General features: G+C 39.1%; 1 protein-coding gene across 1 annotated transcript in view; it reads left to right on the forward strand.

The window, feature by feature from the left end:
• The window catches only part of ITGB6 (integrin subunit beta 6), a 44,302-nt gene that overhangs the window by 5,732 nt on the left and 21,636 nt on the right, over positions 1-16,934 (forward strand). The window contains exons 3-8 of the mRNA XM_071435064.1: positions 9,673-9,749; positions 10,483-10,562; positions 13,327-13,531; positions 14,467-14,713; positions 15,603-15,768; positions 16,289-16,450. Coding sequence (XP_071291165.1) covers positions 9,689-9,749; positions 10,483-10,562; positions 13,327-13,531; positions 14,467-14,713; positions 15,603-15,768; positions 16,289-16,450 — 921 coding nt within the window. The 5' untranslated portion in view covers positions 9,673-9,688. The remainder of the gene's footprint in view (positions 1-9,672; positions 9,750-10,482; positions 10,563-13,326; positions 13,532-14,466; positions 14,714-15,602; positions 15,769-16,288; positions 16,451-16,934) is intronic.

Here is a 16,934-nt window from a genome sequence, read left to right on the forward strand (position 1 = left end):
AAGTATATTCAAGCTATCACTTAAGCTCTTTCATGCAAAAATACTTATTTTACCAGAAGCTATTTTAAAACTGCCTCATAAATATAAGTTCAGCAGTACTGAGCATAGTTTTAAGCTAAAATTATTGTATTCAAGGAAAATGTACACATAGTATGTGCATGCAGTTTATTATTTATTCCATTTATAAAACAGAAGCTGTTTTAGTGCCACTAGCAGTGCAATCATTTATGAGATAAAATATAGCTGTACCAGATCACAGTGTAGAATAAAAAACTAAAGGAATGAGCCATGGAAAAAACAAAAACCAGAGGAAATCTGTGTGAGTAGGTTTGTCCTGAAGGAAAAGCTCCCACTGCAGGGTTTCATTCTTGAAGAGGGTGTGTTAAAGCATGCAAGATAATAAAGAGCAGCAGATGTCTTAAAAATTGGTGTTATGAGGAGTGTCGTAAGGAATTCAGCTTTTGAGAAGAAGGAGGATTTTTCACACAAACTGGATGAACTCTGTTGGAGCAAACATGGCATTGATTTTCTGGAACCAAGATTGCTATAACTGGTATCATTATAGTATAACAGATCATGTAGAATGTTACAAAATAATAGATGATAACAACGTATACATATACACATACACACATACATCAGTATAATCAGTAAAAGAATTCTAAGAAATAGGAGAGGATGTTGGGGGACACTTGTAAGTAATTTTGATGCCTGGTTCTGAAAAGCAAAGCATGGTGAATAAGTTTGGGAAAGAAATATCAGATGGGAGAAAAATGGACACTGACGTGTCCATGTGTGGGAATGTGGTGTGTGTGGCCTGGGTGTTAGGAATAAAAGGGATGTGACACTTTAAAAATAATTTGCACATTGTCATAGAAGATGAGCTGAGAAGTTTGTGTACAAAAACTGCAAACACAGGCTAGAGCTGCAGGATCCAAGGCGATCCCAAATCTTCCATGGTTAGTGAAGGATGGTGGATGTGTGATCTATGACTGAAACACATTTAAACTAATGTGTAGTCTTTTAAGAAAACTAGAAATAAAACCAGAGAGAGGTGGCCTGGGCAGAACGGAATCTGTCAAGGTAAAGGTCTTCTGAAGGGCCACTGAGGAGCAACATTTTCCATAGAGGTCTAACTCAGATGACTGCAAGCATGAAAGAGAAGCTCCCAAGCATTGCCTCACTGCGGGAGATTTTAACTCGTCAGAAATAGAGTATAAAGCAAATGTTTGTGATAACAGTAGAGCCAGTTATTCCAGCGTGTAATAGCTGGCAGATTTCATCAGCAAGCAATCACTGGGCTGCCATGATGCTATTCTAGGTGATCTTTGTTAGGTAGTGATGACATAGAGCAGCTGGTGGTAGAAAATAACCTAGCTAAAGTTATCCCAGCTTGGTTAAATTGAAAATAAATGAAAGAATGAACGAGAACAGGCCTGTTGATTTCCCAAAATTTGTCCTTGTGAAGAAGGACAAATTTTGTACCTAAAGAAATTAGTTAGTGATATTAACTGGATGAAGGTTCCAAACCTATTAAAATTTAATTTAAATAAGAATTAAAAAATCTGTAATTTGTAAGGAGACAATGAAGAGTGCTAGCACCTTACAAATCCTTAAAAAAGAAATAAAAATATTAGGAGTTAGCAAAGAGAGTGAAAGCCCCCACCATATCATCAGTGAAAATGGTATTTTGGGAACCTGGAAGCGGAGGGTGCAGTCAGATCTGTCAAGTTTGCAGACAGACCATCTGTAACAATATTTGAAAAAGTGAAAGTTTTTCCTATCACACAAGTAAAAGGGAGTCTGGTAGGTGGCAAGTACTCTTTCTGGTAGAGATTAAAGACTGTGTATGTACTGCCCAAACCAAAAAAATGCTCTTTCTTTTTTTCTGTAAAGATGATGGTCCAGATATTGGAGAAAAATGGAAGCATCTGTAAAAATAAAAGCTAACATTTACCAACTTGAAAAAATTATTAACAAGGTGCAGTAGGCTTATAGTGAAGAGGTGTTTGTTTTCCATCCTAAATTGCTCAAAGAAGAAAAAATAAATTTTCAGGTGAAGGATCAGGAAGTTTTGCTTTAAAGATCTCCCAAAACAAAGGAGAGAGAAAAGGCAGACAAAAAAGTAACCTACAGCTTCATTAACTAACCTTAGTAATCTGGAAATTTTGTATGCATTTTGCAAGAAATAATAAACAATTGCATGAAAATAAAATACAGAAAACTATGAAGGAACAGGGACCTGGAAGTGTCAGGTAGAATTTAATAGTGCAAGTTCTGGATCACACCCAGACTGAGGTGGGAATTATTTCTCTTGTAAATTGTGGTGAGTTGGTTGGGTAAGAGGAAGACCAGAAGGTCTTGGTCAGTCATGGAAGAATCCTGAGAGAACTGAGGTGGATCCATTAGAAAAGCCAAAATGGTCCTCCTTAGATACCATGTAGGAGACTTAAAGAAGGGATACCTGGGTACAAACACCAGTGTAGGAGGCTCCTCTGGTCAGAGCTCCTCTGGGTACTGAGAACAGTCAGTCAGCCATAATTAGGAAAATACATTGAAGGAAACGCAGAAAAGCAGTACTGCACAAAACTAAGAATGAGGGATATACAATTGCTCTCTATAAATACATCAAGGGGAGGGGAAAGAAGGGCAGGGCAAATACTAGGGAGGAAAGAAGCTATTTAAGTTGCCAGACAATGTTGTCATTAAAATAAATGGATATATATTGAAAGTTAGTCCATCCAGGCTGGAGCTGAGGCAGTTTCCAGCCATGAGAAGAACAAAGTCTCTGAAACAGTCTTCTAGTAAGAGTGACAGGGACAAACCACTGTAGGTGTGGGTATCACAGTAAAATGGAAGTTATTTGCTTGCAAATTGGATGATAGAATTCACGTAGCTCTTGCATAAAGGTGAGTAGAGCCACTCTCTCTTTGCCTCTCTGCCAGAGTCAAGCAGTCTGACAAGATTTATGATGGATTTCCATAAGTTTATTAAGGCAGCTGTGTAAGGTGAAAGGACCATTTTCAGTATCTATAAGAGCCTTTGCAGTGTTGTGCCCTCTCCTTTTTATTACTATAGTAATAGTATTTTTTGAAATTTGTGTTGGTTTATTGGTTCTGATAGAAAGATGACTCCATGGCCTGTGTCATACTGACATGCTGCAAAATGTTAAGAATTAGCTATTTTTAAAGAGTGGTTTAAAATTTTGATAAATCTGTTTGTTAAGTGTCAAACTAGGGCACAACAAACATGAGATAAGAAGGATGAGGTATCAGTGGATCTAATATTATTGACAGCATTTACATGATTAATCATTTTGAACTCTTGGAAAACATTGTTAGAGAAAATCTGCTCTGCTTTATTATTTTGGTATTACTCAGCAAAATACTTGGAATTGATTTAGTTTGATTTTATTTTTATTTAGAGGTGTCTCTATTTATATATTTCTAGTTTTGCATGGGTTTATTAGATATTTAATATTGGCAATTCTGATGACGACTTTAAGAATTTTAGAAGCAGTAATCATTCTGTGTAATATTGTTTTTCCAATGTTCCTGTTTGCATGTGAGCAGACACTGTTGGTTTAAATTTCCTTCCTTCAGAAGAAACACATAAGGCAAGATTTATAAAGTACAGTAATAATTTACCCTGATAAAGATATTGCAAATGATTCCTGGCACTTCAGAAGCTTGTAACCAAGTTTATAACAAAGACAATGGAAGTAATGTTCTGTTTAATGTGAGAGATGGAATTTGAAAAAAGGATGAAAAAAAATTTAAAATTCTAATATAAGCGAATACATAGTTTTACAAAAACGTGAACATCTTGAAAGATTTTTATATAAGTCACAAAGCAAAATATTGTTAAAAGGGAATAGGACTCTCAGTATCACCTTTTTCGCACCTGAGTTTGAGAGTGCTCATTTTCCTCCTCCAGAGCATAGTAGCCATAAGATGGCAGCACTCTGCACAAAAGGCTTCTGAAACCATAAATTCTGCTCTTCTCCCAAACGAGACGGCAGCTGCTGGCGAGGACGCGTGGCCTGAGCACTGGGTGTCTGTACGTGGAACCAAACTGGCCCAGCCCAGAACAGCTCCAGAAATGGAGCTGCTTTCATGCAGCTTTCACCTGAGCCCACTTTCCTCACTATTTAGCAACTGCTTGGGTGCTAGGCTAAGCATTCTGTTTTGGTTGTTCTAAAATAACCTTATTCAAACCCTCTGTTTTAACAAAGCACTATACCTCTGTCTAAGCCTAGGAAGGTTAGCTATAAAATTATTTTCTGTGCGTAAAGCCAGAGCAGAATCACTTTTTCAAGTGATTTAATCCCAGTTCCATAGTTTAGAATTTATGTATGGGTGGTCAGGCCTGAATACACTGTGTTTACCCAACCTTACAGTCTTTTCCAAAAGGAAGCCTGGCCTGCTGCAGGGCTGGGACACAGGGTTGACTTTCCCTTGATGCTGTTGCAACAGCAAGGCCATCACCTTGTCCCTTCTATGATGGGGCCTGCAGATCTGGTTCGAATTTAGCATTAATCTGAACAAAGTTATGAAAAGCTCTTCAGCTAAAGTGCAGGGGTCTGAGGAGCTGTGGAGTCAGTGCTCAGTGTAATTTCCATCCCCAGCTTGATCACCCACCCATCTTGCTCTGCTGTCTCTGCCCCACATTCTTATAGTGCAGGGAAAGCAAAGGGTGCCATGTAACCAAAAAAAGCAAACAAAAACCAAGGTGAGATTTGATGGGATGTGTGGAATTCCCTGGCATAATTTGAGTGTCCTGGGCTGGTTGGCTGTCCCTCTCCATTTCCTTACGAGTTCCACCTGAGCCCTTCTGCAGTTCAGAGGTGTAATAATTTCTCTTTGAGTGTAAGAGTGTTTTCAAATCTGAAAAGCAAACAAATTTTTCACGTTGCTCACCCATGCCAAAAAACCTGAGAACAAAGGTTTCGTCATGCCCTTGGCTGGAACCAGCCAGGTCAGAGCTGTGGGCAAGGTGAATACAAGATGAAAACACCCTGAGTTTCCTGCCTGCTGCTCACTGTACAGTTGGAGAGCAGTCCCTCCTCCCTCCTCTGCCCCCCTGCTTGCTCAGATTCAGGTTGTTGACTTCATTCCCTGCCCTCCTCTAACAGCAGCACACGGCTCCGGAAACAACAGGAGACCAGAGCATGAATCACAACCTGAGTCACCAATTCCCAACACCTTGTTTTGCTCAGAGCTGGAGGGGAAAATTCCTCTCCTCTGCGTGATTCTCCTTCTCCTGTGACCCTCCAGAAGAGGCTACAGACACCCCCCCTCTTCCTCCAAAACTGCACTCCATCATGTGTAGCCATGCTTGCAAACAGCACCTGGAGGGTAGGAGAGACAACATGTCTCTGGGCTCTGTGGCAGTGTTTTATTAGTATATTAGCATATACTAATATCATATCCTAATGGGATATGACATTGGTACACCCCAAAACACAGGAGCTGGAATGAAGCAGCTCCATCACTGTATGTTCAGATCTTTGCTTTCAGCAAGCTCCAGGTCACTCATACAGGACTCAAATGCTTACAGCAGTTTCTTTGAATGGATGTAATTTTCTGTTGGAGCAATACCCATGTCCCATCATGATGATTAATAAAGAAAGACAGAGCAGATGTATCAACTAAAAAAAAACAAAAGCAGCAAAATAATTAAAGAAGCAAAAGTTTCTGATTTTGCTGATTTGTCACTTTCACCTTCACTGTGAATTTCCTCATTCAATACAACTGTTTGTTCGGGATTGTTGCTTCCTCTTGAAACGCTTTTGCCAGTTCTCCCTAAAGCATTGTCAGATCTGTACTGCAGTAGAGACAGAGACAGAGCAGTCCTTGGAGCGTCTGTGCAGTACTTGTGTGTGGTTTCTGTCTGTGCTGGACTGCCCTGTGTGCAGAGCTCTCACACCACTGTGTGGATATTCACATCATCTCTAGCTCCTTAAAGATGAATCAAAGTTTCAAGCTTAGAAATTTTCAGCCTTCATTGTTTAGCTAACTGACAGGCATCCTCTGAAACATCTGCCATTGCTGTTCTTTGGAACTGGGTCTGTCAGGCTGCTGGGACATATATTTCTGTGCAGACTTTCCAGAACAAATGCTTTCCATTTCTGCTGGCCCAAGAGTATGGAAGCACTTGACTTTGCAGCTATGGAACATATGTCTTCTTTGGGAGAGAAGTGTTTTTAAACCTGTAGACTTCTGTAGAATCTTCACTTACTTGCTTTCAGGTTAAAAAGTTTGACTAAGCCTTAAAGTCTACTTTGATTCCCTGCTAGAGATTGTCAGAAGCTTTGAGGATTTGATTGGGAAGCCAATCAGACAGAGAATAAAGTCACCAGATGATTCAAGTACAAAGCAACCTGCCTCTGACCTAAGGAGTGCAGCCCTTTGCCTCTCCCAGATGCACTGATGAGTAGGAAAAGGGTGGAGAGAAGGGAGATTCTACCTCACGATCTTGAGAAAGCTTTTCTCAAGAGCAAGAGATGCCTCCCTGCACCTTTGTAAATATTGAGAATCATCTCAGCTGGGGGACATTCAGACTTTAAATTGTTCCATGTTTTTCCAGGCTTTCAGGGTGTGAGTGTGTATGACTAGATCACTGGGAATCAAGAGCTGGCTTGTGTGTGAAGCTGAGAGGTCAGGCTATATTTGTGCCGGGAATGGAGAGAGGATTTGCATTGTTCAGCATTGCCTGCACTGAATGATAAACAGCTGTTTTCTGTTCTGATGTGTCATTTAAAAACTGTAACTCTGATTTAATAGAGACCAGAACTTGCTCTGAAATTATATAGTGGCTGATGGAAGCAATCATAATTGTGTTCTTTCTGTACTATAAACTTCATTTTTGTTGTATCTCATTGAACCAATGTCTTTAATTTGGGTGGGTGATGCGAGACTGTATTACAAACCTTGTGAAGAATGGGAAGGAACCCTGTTGTCAAATCAAGTAATGCCATGACCCCAAAGCATTTTACACATCCTTCCCACATCAGCATGGCTACTCCAGATTGAGATTTTACTCTTCTAGTGATAATTAAAGCAAACAAAGAATTGATCTAGTAGAGGAACTTCCTGGTCAACTTACCTTTCATTTTCACAGGTGATATTTCAAAGCAAGAATCATCTGTCTGCTTCCTGTCTAGGTATTCTTACCTGGCCCAAGGTTTACTCTCGGTGCACTCTGTCTCTCTTTCAGGACCTCTCTTAGGCTCCTGCTCTCAATTTTTTTTCCTTGTCTGTTTTTTGTTGTTGTTTATTTTGCTACTTTCTTTTCCTTCTCTGCTCTCTCCAGACAATCCAGGGAGATCTAATAGATCTCTTAATAATCTAATAGATTCCTAATAATTTGCAGAAACTTAGCTATTTTATTAAGGAAAGGCTTAATTCAGATAGTCTTTGGCAGCCACCTCACTCAGAGGCAGGCACTTAGCCTCCAACCACGCTATTCTTGCCAGGACCTATATAAAATATTACCTCACAAGCAAGTGGGGAACTGATAATATCAAACAGAATTTGTAAGTTTTATGTAGGCTGTATTATTAATTCTCTCTACACTTCAAAGTTTGATATCTTGAATCCAAGAATAAGTGTTTGCTAATTGCCAGCTGTTCAGCGGGCTGGTCCTTAGTTTGAGACACTGCTGGTGGCTGAAGCACTGCCACCGAGCCCTGGGCTTTGAAGTGTTGCTGTTACCAAGGGCCAGTAGCCCATAAGAGCTACAAGGTGACCTTCTACACTGAAAGAGAAAGCACTGGGTTTTGGGGAGCTGCAAAACTGTAGATATAGTAACATTCTTAAAGAACACATACACAAATGTCAGTCAGACCCAGGGAAGTAGGATATTTGAGTGCCATATTACAGGAGGATGTTTTTCTTAGTAAGGGCAAACACTTTTGGTTGATTCCACTTCTTTTTGACCTTATGTAATTACATAGAGTGTTCTCACAGAGTTGTGTCTTCACAAACTGAGGGAACATAATCTAATCAATGCTTTTTTCATGCCACATAGAATTGCTGTAGTTGAGCAAGTGCTTTACAAAGGGCACTCTGAGGCATAGAGAGCAGTTGAAGGAGATTTAGGAATGTTGTTGTAAATAGAAATGCTAAGATACAGTTCCACAACAGCCTAAACTGGGCTAAATTTGGCCTAACATATTCTCACCTTTCCTGCCAGTTCTGCCTTGAATCTGGACTGAGTAGCCACAGGGTTTAAGGGACAAAGCCAGATGAAAACCAGCCCTCCACCCTCCCCACAGAAGGTGATTGGGTTTTGGTTGGATCAGTTTGAGACACGGCGTGTTTGGACACGAGTGATGACTAGTGAGAGCAAAGGGGTGGGAACACAAGGGCAGAGCAAAGGTGGTTCTGATGTAATCCAGAGTGAGTTGCTATTCAAACTACCCATAGTCTGTGTAAATACTAGTAAAATTGAATGTGCCTGGGAATATTTCCAGGCACTAGAATGAGATTGTCTATGCTATTAGACTGTTAAAATGCTCCCTGGCATTAATTTGACCTCTTCCAATCTACACTCACTGCAAACAATTTCTGGGCACAATTTGGTTGCTAGAATGGTCCCAATAGGTACTTTGCAATCATAAACTCAAGTCTTTCTGTGCCAGTTGGCCTCAATGCCCAGGAATGTTTCAGGCATGTTGAATTTAACTAATACAGACCCATCCCTACTTTGACTATTGCAAATCCTTATGAAAAGACAGGACTCGTCTTGAAAAAATTATTTTTAAAACAGACAATAGCAGAGCATAAAAGATGGGAGGACATGAAATCCGGAAATAAGGAATTTTATTTCCTTTTAATAAGGTGGTAAGAAATACGTATTTTGTGTTCATTTCAGGCTGGGAAGGTGGAGGAGAGATAGCAATAATTTGTTATGCAGTTGTTTCTGTGCTGCAGAATATCTGGCCACTTATTTGGCAGAGTTAAGGCTGACATGATTCTTTTTTCAAGTCAGTTGCTGTACTGGGAATAAAATTATTCCCCATTCTATATATTAAAAAAATCTACAACTGCAGCATTTCCCTTTCAGTTTGGAATGTTAATAAAATCAATGTACCTGGTATCTTGAAGTACTGAAGCAAAGTCCTCAGTTTTAATCTGTGATTAGTTTGGGGTTTTTTTCCTTCACAATTCCCTTTATGAGATTCCCTCCATATCAGGATATCTGAAAACCGGGATTTTTTTCTTTCCTCCAGGTATACTCACTTGGCAATCTTAATGATCCATCTCCCCTTGGGGCACAATTAAAGGTGTTATTTTGAAGGAGCTTTAGAAGGGCTGTTGCACAGCGCAAACATGGTCTCTGGGCTGGGTTGCTCTAGGACCCAGAGTGACTGGGACGGACAGAAATCCTCACCTGAATGAATTTTCCCCGTATGCCTTATAAGGAGTCCAGGAAAACAAGGAAGTGATAACCATGTTCACGTTACTGTGTGCACAGCTTGTCCTCTCTACCTGCCCAGGTAGTTCTTGTTTTCACTTTTGTTCATGGTCCGTCCCGCTGGGGTTGAAGTTTCCTCGCGATCCGGTGTACGTGACATCTGAAAACATACCCTCCAGGAATGCATGGGGTTTACGACATTCTACCTTTATGCAGACCATAATTAACAAGCTATTATTTTTTGTCATGCAGCCAGCACTGAAAACGAATGGGGATTGAATTGCTTTGCCTCTGTTTCCTATTTCTGCAAAGAAATAACTATGTGCAAGGTAAGGCTCAGGGGCAGGGAGATCAATTTCAAAACCATTTTGCATTGTTTCTTGCTTGAAGTTGACACAAAATAGCTTTCTGCCTTCTGTATTTAAAATCTTTTCTTTCTATTTAATGACCTTTATTTGACAGGCTGCTGTAGGGCTGCATTGCCATTTCATCTACAATTTGGTGGTTATTACATAGCACAACAGGTTTGAAAGAGACAGACATTTGAGCAATTTTGTTTTCATTAATCACAGTTTGATCTGCTAAGAATCTTTCCTATTATACATATGGCTGAGTGTTCCTCTGGTAGTTACACAATGGACAAAAATCATATCAAGTATCTACAGAGCTGAGTGAAGCAATATTAAGCATACAGAGTGAGCATAAATCTGTTCTTTTAATATCCCTGTGTATATGGGAAATGACTTACCTACACCATACCAGAAACACACGTAACATTCTATCAGGTGCACTGGAGGGAACATGTTCTAAGTGAATGCCACCCATAAAGCACGCAAAAGGAGGTATGTTAATTGCCAGCAATTCTGAGGTTTTAATCTTTATTGGAGAGTTAATCTTTTACCAATAGAACTACTGTTAAGAAGAAATTTTATCAGTAATCCTAAATATGGCTAAATATGTGCATTTTTCACCACCCACATTCTCTAAATGACAAGTTTCTTCATAAATTGAATGATTCAGCATAATATTAACAGCCTTTTATCTTCTTGGATTTAAATTCAGGGACCTGTTCTCAGGAAAGCACAGTGACTTGTGAAGATTGTTTGCTTTCCGGACCACACTGCGCTTGGTGTTTGCAAGAGGTAGAGTGATAAAAAAAAATTTTCAAAGACTTGAAGTCTTTGTAGTCACTCTGAGTGGTGATGAAGTATTGACTTAATTGGGTCAGCCTGGGGTTTTGTAATGCATGCAGCGCTTAGTGAAGCCTTCCTGGGGAGCAGAAGTGGAATTTAATCTACTCTACATGATCTGTTATTCATAGTATGGGGTTTAGGATGTTTGTTTGTTTGTTTGATTGTTTTCTTGTTTGAAAAAAACACAAAAACATCAATCTTCCAAATCTAAGGCAGAAATAGGGGGGTCTCAGGTCATCAGCCCCAGGGCTGGCTCACCCCCAGCACTGATGGTGAAGCACCAGACACAAAGTCAGAAACCAGACTGTGTCTTACAGATTGTGTGCCAAGCCAGACAGTGTAAAAAGAAGGTTTACAGGTATGAACACTGTAAAAGTTTGCAGATGTAAAACTTCCATCTAGGAATTATTAATCTGTGGTTGATTCTAAGTGTTACAATAATGTTGGCTTTATAATTCATATGACATAGATGTGTTTTTTGGTAAAATATTAGACTTAAAAAATGTATCTGGATTTGTTTCCTATACCTTTATTTCAGATTTTCAGTGCCACCCTAAGGAAGTGACTTCACATTTCTGCTTTTAAAACTTTCTCCTATAAATGGTGCTAAATAATATCTCCGCAGTTCGCAGTAAATATTCTAGCTCTTAGTTCATTAGCATTAACAAGATAGTCAGCTATTGCAACAAAAACTTGACAGAAATATTAGAGAAATAAAGTCTTTTTCATTTTTGTTTCTGGATTGTACCTTTGCTGCTAATAGTTTTTGTTGGCTTTGGGTACAGCAATATGACACAGCATTGGACTAAAATACTCTTTATGAAATAGCTCAGCAAGAAAAAACTGCATGTTTTAAAAAAAAATTCTAAAAAAAGGTCTTTTGCCATTTGCAAAATATATTACCATGGAGGTAAAAAAGACCCCACATTAGTGTGTTTGCAGTAGTTTTTATATCTGCACTATAAAACAGGATTTTGTTGAAATTGGATCACATAATTTTTACTACTGCCATGTATTTTCAGGGAAAAAAGAGCCCAATATAATTTATTGATTTAAAAACCCCCAAAACCAAACCAAACAAAACTGTGGAACTATTGAAAACATCACTGTAGTAAACATGATTTTTCTTCTTTGTTCATAAGCTGATTCATTTCTTTGTTAAAAAACAGCAGATCAAGCGTGCAAAAGGCAGAGGAGCTTTAGTGTGAGAGCAAGCAAAACCACCTCCAAGGAAACTGTTTCCTGTAGGATAGGAACATACTTTGTAATTGTATTATTTGAAATATGAGGTTGTCTCTTCACACATTTTGAAAAGTTACAAACTGTGTAACTGAAGGAGACGACATGGATCTCCCTGTGAAAGGTTTATAATGGTACACGTAATTTATGTAGAAGCAGTGGGTGAGAGTTTTGCCTGAGCAAAGGCATCAGGTTCAGTCTGGAGAATAATGAACCACTGTTCCCAGCAGATGCCTCAACACTTCCACCAAAATATATAAGATCCCAGACAATTTTCAGGCATGAAGGGTGATATTTTGGTGGGAAAATGGTCATAGTTCTGTTTTTAATAGGTTTAAAGTAAATTTGTTTTGTTTTGCATGGAAAGTTTTTCAGTGACTGAGAATATTTGTGGCTTAATGGCTGATCGATGGGTTGCTTTGCCAGACCTAGGAGAAAAGAGCAGATGCATGGTATGGGCCCATGAATCTCTGCCAGGAACTGAATGTTTCAGAGCTGATTCTGCCAGGCATTGCCCAGGCTTTGGTCAAAAGGGCTTGCAGGCCAGAGCAGTTTCCAGGACACACCTGACTGATTTTGAGAATCTTTACTATAGACATAGCTCTGGGAAATGGTAATAAGGCACAGAAGACTCTTTGTAAAAGTAACCATTAACTTCACCACCATGTGAGGTTAGTACCCACCCTGTAGGCAGTGCTGTGGAAAGGAATGCATATCAATGCTCTGAATTGAGTAATGACAATAAACTGTGAGATATCCAATTGATATCTGTAGGCTTTTGATTTCCTCTGGCTGGTAGAAGGTCAAGGAGGATGCTGAGCCAAATTTAGGTGTGGGGATGCTGAGAGCACCACTGGTGCTGAGGAACAGTGGGGACAGGCTGTGGTCACTGCTGGGCACCAGGCAGAGGAACAAGGACTTGATGCCTGCTTCAGTAAACAGGTTAAATGAGAGCTGAGGAGAAAGTATAGGTCAGAAAAAAAGAACTAGCAAACACTGGGTACCCACAATCTGTTTGTCACAGGTTGTCCAGGAGTTTATTATCAGCAAGACTTCTTCTTTTATTGAATGATGTGCTTCAATCTGCAGTTCTAAACTGTATAGGAAACACTCATGAATTTGTGGCATAATCCTGTGATAGAAAAACCAGTGGCTCAGAGGGGCTTTGTTATCATTCCCAGTACTGTGAGAAACCAAATGCAGTGAGTGGCACAATTCCCATTTCCCAACAATAGAGCAGTTTCTCCCAGGATAACAAGTTGGTGTAAGTTACATTAATTATACATCTGTGTGACATGACCCATGAAGGGCAAATTTGGGTTTCTGTGCCACCTATATCTAGTTCTGCACTAGTTTGCACAAACTTGCGCCTTTGTTTCCATTCCCTGAGTTGGACTGACCTTTTGTGGGGCAGGTGCTGGTGGCTAGTCAGTAAAAACATTTAACTCATCCCTCCTTCTCCTGTTTGCATTAGAATTACACAGACTCGTCTGGAATTCATGGGAGGTGTGATACCCTGGAAAATCTTTTGTCCAAAGGATGCCAGCTGAATTTGATTGAGTTTCCCATTTCAGAAGTAGAAATTCACAAAAATGATCCCCTAACTGCATCATCCCAGAAAAACAGTTCTGATGTCACACAGATTTCTCCCCAGAAATTAACTCTGAGGCTGCGACCAGGTAAGTCACAGATCATAGGTTAATTTCAGGCAGTGTGATAAACTGAAGCTTCTTGGGTTGAACAAGCTCAAAAATATCTTGACAGAATAAAGATGAAAACCTGTGTTGAGTCCAAAATTATCTGTTGACTCATCGCATGAAAACTAGGTTCAGCTGCGTTCAGAATATTTTCAGAAGTGCTGGGTACATCATAAAAAAAAGGATATATATTTTTAGTTCCTCTCTTCTCTTGCCAGTGAGGTGGCAGGGAGAGAATGAAAGCCCCTGGCTCCTGCCCAGCTGAGCTCCCGTGCCTCTCCCCTGCTGGTCTGGCAGAGTATCTCAGAGGCAACATAAAATCTTGCTTTGAGGATTTACAAGATACCAGTGGCATGTATGGTAGCATTCCAGAACTACCTTGGGGTCCCTCAGATTTGAATTTTTCCTGGAGAAAATTTGTAACAAAAAAAAGTAAGAGACATTCAGTTAGGTCAGGTCAAGCATTGGAACTGAGAATAAAATCTCTGTATACACTTTGACATTGTTTAAAATTTTAAAGGATATGATAGGACCCCAAAGTGCTACCTCTAGTTTTAATTAGCTTCATAGCTAAATTTTCTAAAGCTGCATACTGCTGAAGAGATGTTTTCATACTTTTTCAAATTATAGCAATCAGTTTTTCAAATTATAGCAATCAGTTTTAATTCTGTGGTTATGGCATTACTGAAGAACTGTTTAAAAAAACCCCAAACATTAGAACTACTTTTAATTTTTCAGACCCTTATTTGAGATTTTTTTGTTGACAGACAATCTTTGAAATATTTTTGTTAATGCTACTGTTGCTTTAAAATACCAGATAATTGTCACCATACTGAAGTTTATGAAGAAATTGGGATTGCTCATGTTTTCTGCACAGAAATGCTGATATGTGTCTCACTTTCCCCTGACCTTAATAGGACATGAAGAAACAATACAGATCAAGGTTCGCCAGACTGAAGATTATCCAATTGATCTCTACTACCTCATGGATCTTTCAGCCTCCATGGATGACGATCTGAACACAATCAAAGAACTGGGTTCAACTCTTTCCAAAGAGATGTCAAAACTGACAAGCAACTTTAGACTGGGATTTGGATCTTTTGTTGAAAAACCAGTTTCACCATTTATCAAAACTACAGCTGCAGAAATAAACAACCCTTGCAGGTAGGCAGGGAAAATCCCAACATCTGTTTACATGCCGACACTGTCATAATCTTTAGGCTAAAATAATTTCAGCAGCTTCACTGCTGATAATTTCAGCAGCTTCACTGGAAACTCTCCCCTCCTCCAGCTGTAAATGAGTCAGTTTGTGGAACAAGATTTGGTTCTTTTAGTTTCACCTTCTGATGATCCTTCTGTTGAGTCTTAAGTTATTAGGATAGAGGAATCTGGTAGTGAGTCTGCTTTTTAGCTTTTGCTGCTAGTTACAAATGTGTTTTATATGTTAACAAAAAGGTATGTGGTATGCAGTTTTGTATTTTTCTTTAATTTCTTTAATTTTCTAGAATATATATGAAAGAATTTTATGAATTACACTAAGGAGTTGCGAACTCAAACCCAACATGGAATACCAGTTTCATTTAGCCATCAATGCTGTTCTCCTGGTTTTTTTCCCCACCCTTAAGGTCTAGCAATCTCCCCAGCCCCTGGCTGGCATAGCCCTTAGCTAACCTGTGTAGGGGAGATCTGGACTCTGCAACCTGGAGCAGGACTGCAGCACCTTGGTGGTTGTCTCTGAGTGCCATTAAGGAGCTACAGATCCCAATATTCTTCCAAATATGAGATCAAGGCACAGCACGAGGCATGGCAAGGGCTGCACGTTGAGAACTGGCTCAATTACTCTGCTCCAGGAAGCATTTCCCAGCCTTTATGCAGATTTTTTCCATTGCCCAAGACACTGAACGCTCTTTAATTATCGTAGGTTTTTCACTAATTCTTCTCAGGCAGAGACAAGAGACAGAAGACCAAAACTAATCCAGGCAGCCCTCTGACACAGCCATTCCAGTGATTTTTCACTCTCTATTATCCATAAGCTGTCTCACTTTTCTTGCAGAAGTGTACCCTACGAGTGCTTACCCACCTTTGGATATAAAAATGTTTTGCCACTAACAAATGATGCTGAAAAATTCAACGAAATTGTGAAAGGACAGCGAATTTCTGCTAATATAGACACTCCAGAGGGAGGATTTGATGCAATTATGCAGGCAGCTGTTTGCAAGGTAATTGTAACTTCTACATATATTATTCCATATATTATCTCTTCTAGTATTATATGCTGGTATTTCAAAGTGACAGATTATTTTTTGAAAATTACTAACACAATCCAAGAGCCTCATTAAATTTGTGTGAAAATACTTTTGGCTGTACAAGTAAAACATGCATATTGCAATATTTTAGTCTAAGTTTCCTTTTAATTGCCAGGGACAAATAAGCCCAAATATCAGTATAATTACTGTGTCTGTTTTTCTGTTTAAATATTTTTTATTAACTATGTTTAGAGTAGTAAGCAGATTGACATGAACATGGCCAACCCATGTTATTAAACACAGGGATGGGGAAACAAAATGTTAGCCAAAGACAATGGAATGAAAATCATCTCTTAGGAGATGTGTTGTCTTTGATACTTCCTTGAGAATGATGCTATTCATTCATTTTGAGATGCTGTTCTCCAAATATTTTGCTGTTTTTCTATGTCGTGATGCAATATATCTTGCTAAACTGATGTGTTTAAAATGACAGGAAAAAATTGGCTGGAGGAATGATTCTCTACATTTGCTGGTGTTTGTGAGTGATGCTGATTCCCATTTTGGGATGGACAGTAAACTGGCAGGGATTGTTATTCCTAATGATGGGAACTGTCATTTGGACCACAATAATGAATATTCCATGTCAACTGTTCAGGTAATTACCTACAAATTTTGTACACTCTCACATTCTGGAAATTTAAAGACTAAGACAAGCAACAGTGAATTACAGTTTTAGCACTGAAATGTGTAAAAGCTAGGGAATCCAGACATTTCATGTAATCTATTTTATTTGTAACTGCATGTTTCAGTAAAGAGAGAACAGTGTGTTTCTATGGAATCAGGATAGATTATAACTAAGAAAAGGGAAAGAAAAAATACAATTTCTACAACAAGAAAGCCCATGGAATTAGACTAAATAGTATTTCCTTCTGCAGGGAAAGCAAGATTTGCATTAATTGTGTTCCCTGAAAGGGTGTGAATTCAGGACCAGTTCAGGAATTTGCAGGACACTGTTACTGTATGAGAACTTGCGAGTTTAAGATTCAGCGTTCAAAAATACTGAATATATACTCTATAGTGTTCATTGTAGGACAAATACCATTGGTGCAGTGCAGTTCTTTGGATTAAATAAGTATATA

This window comes from Agelaius tricolor, unplaced genomic scaffold, assembly GCF_023055355.1.
Source record: "Agelaius tricolor isolate 1412-34295 unplaced genomic scaffold, bAgeTri1.0.p SCAF_10, whole genome shotgun sequence".
Taxonomy (NCBI): domain Eukaryota; kingdom Metazoa; phylum Chordata; class Aves; order Passeriformes; family Icteridae; genus Agelaius; species Agelaius tricolor.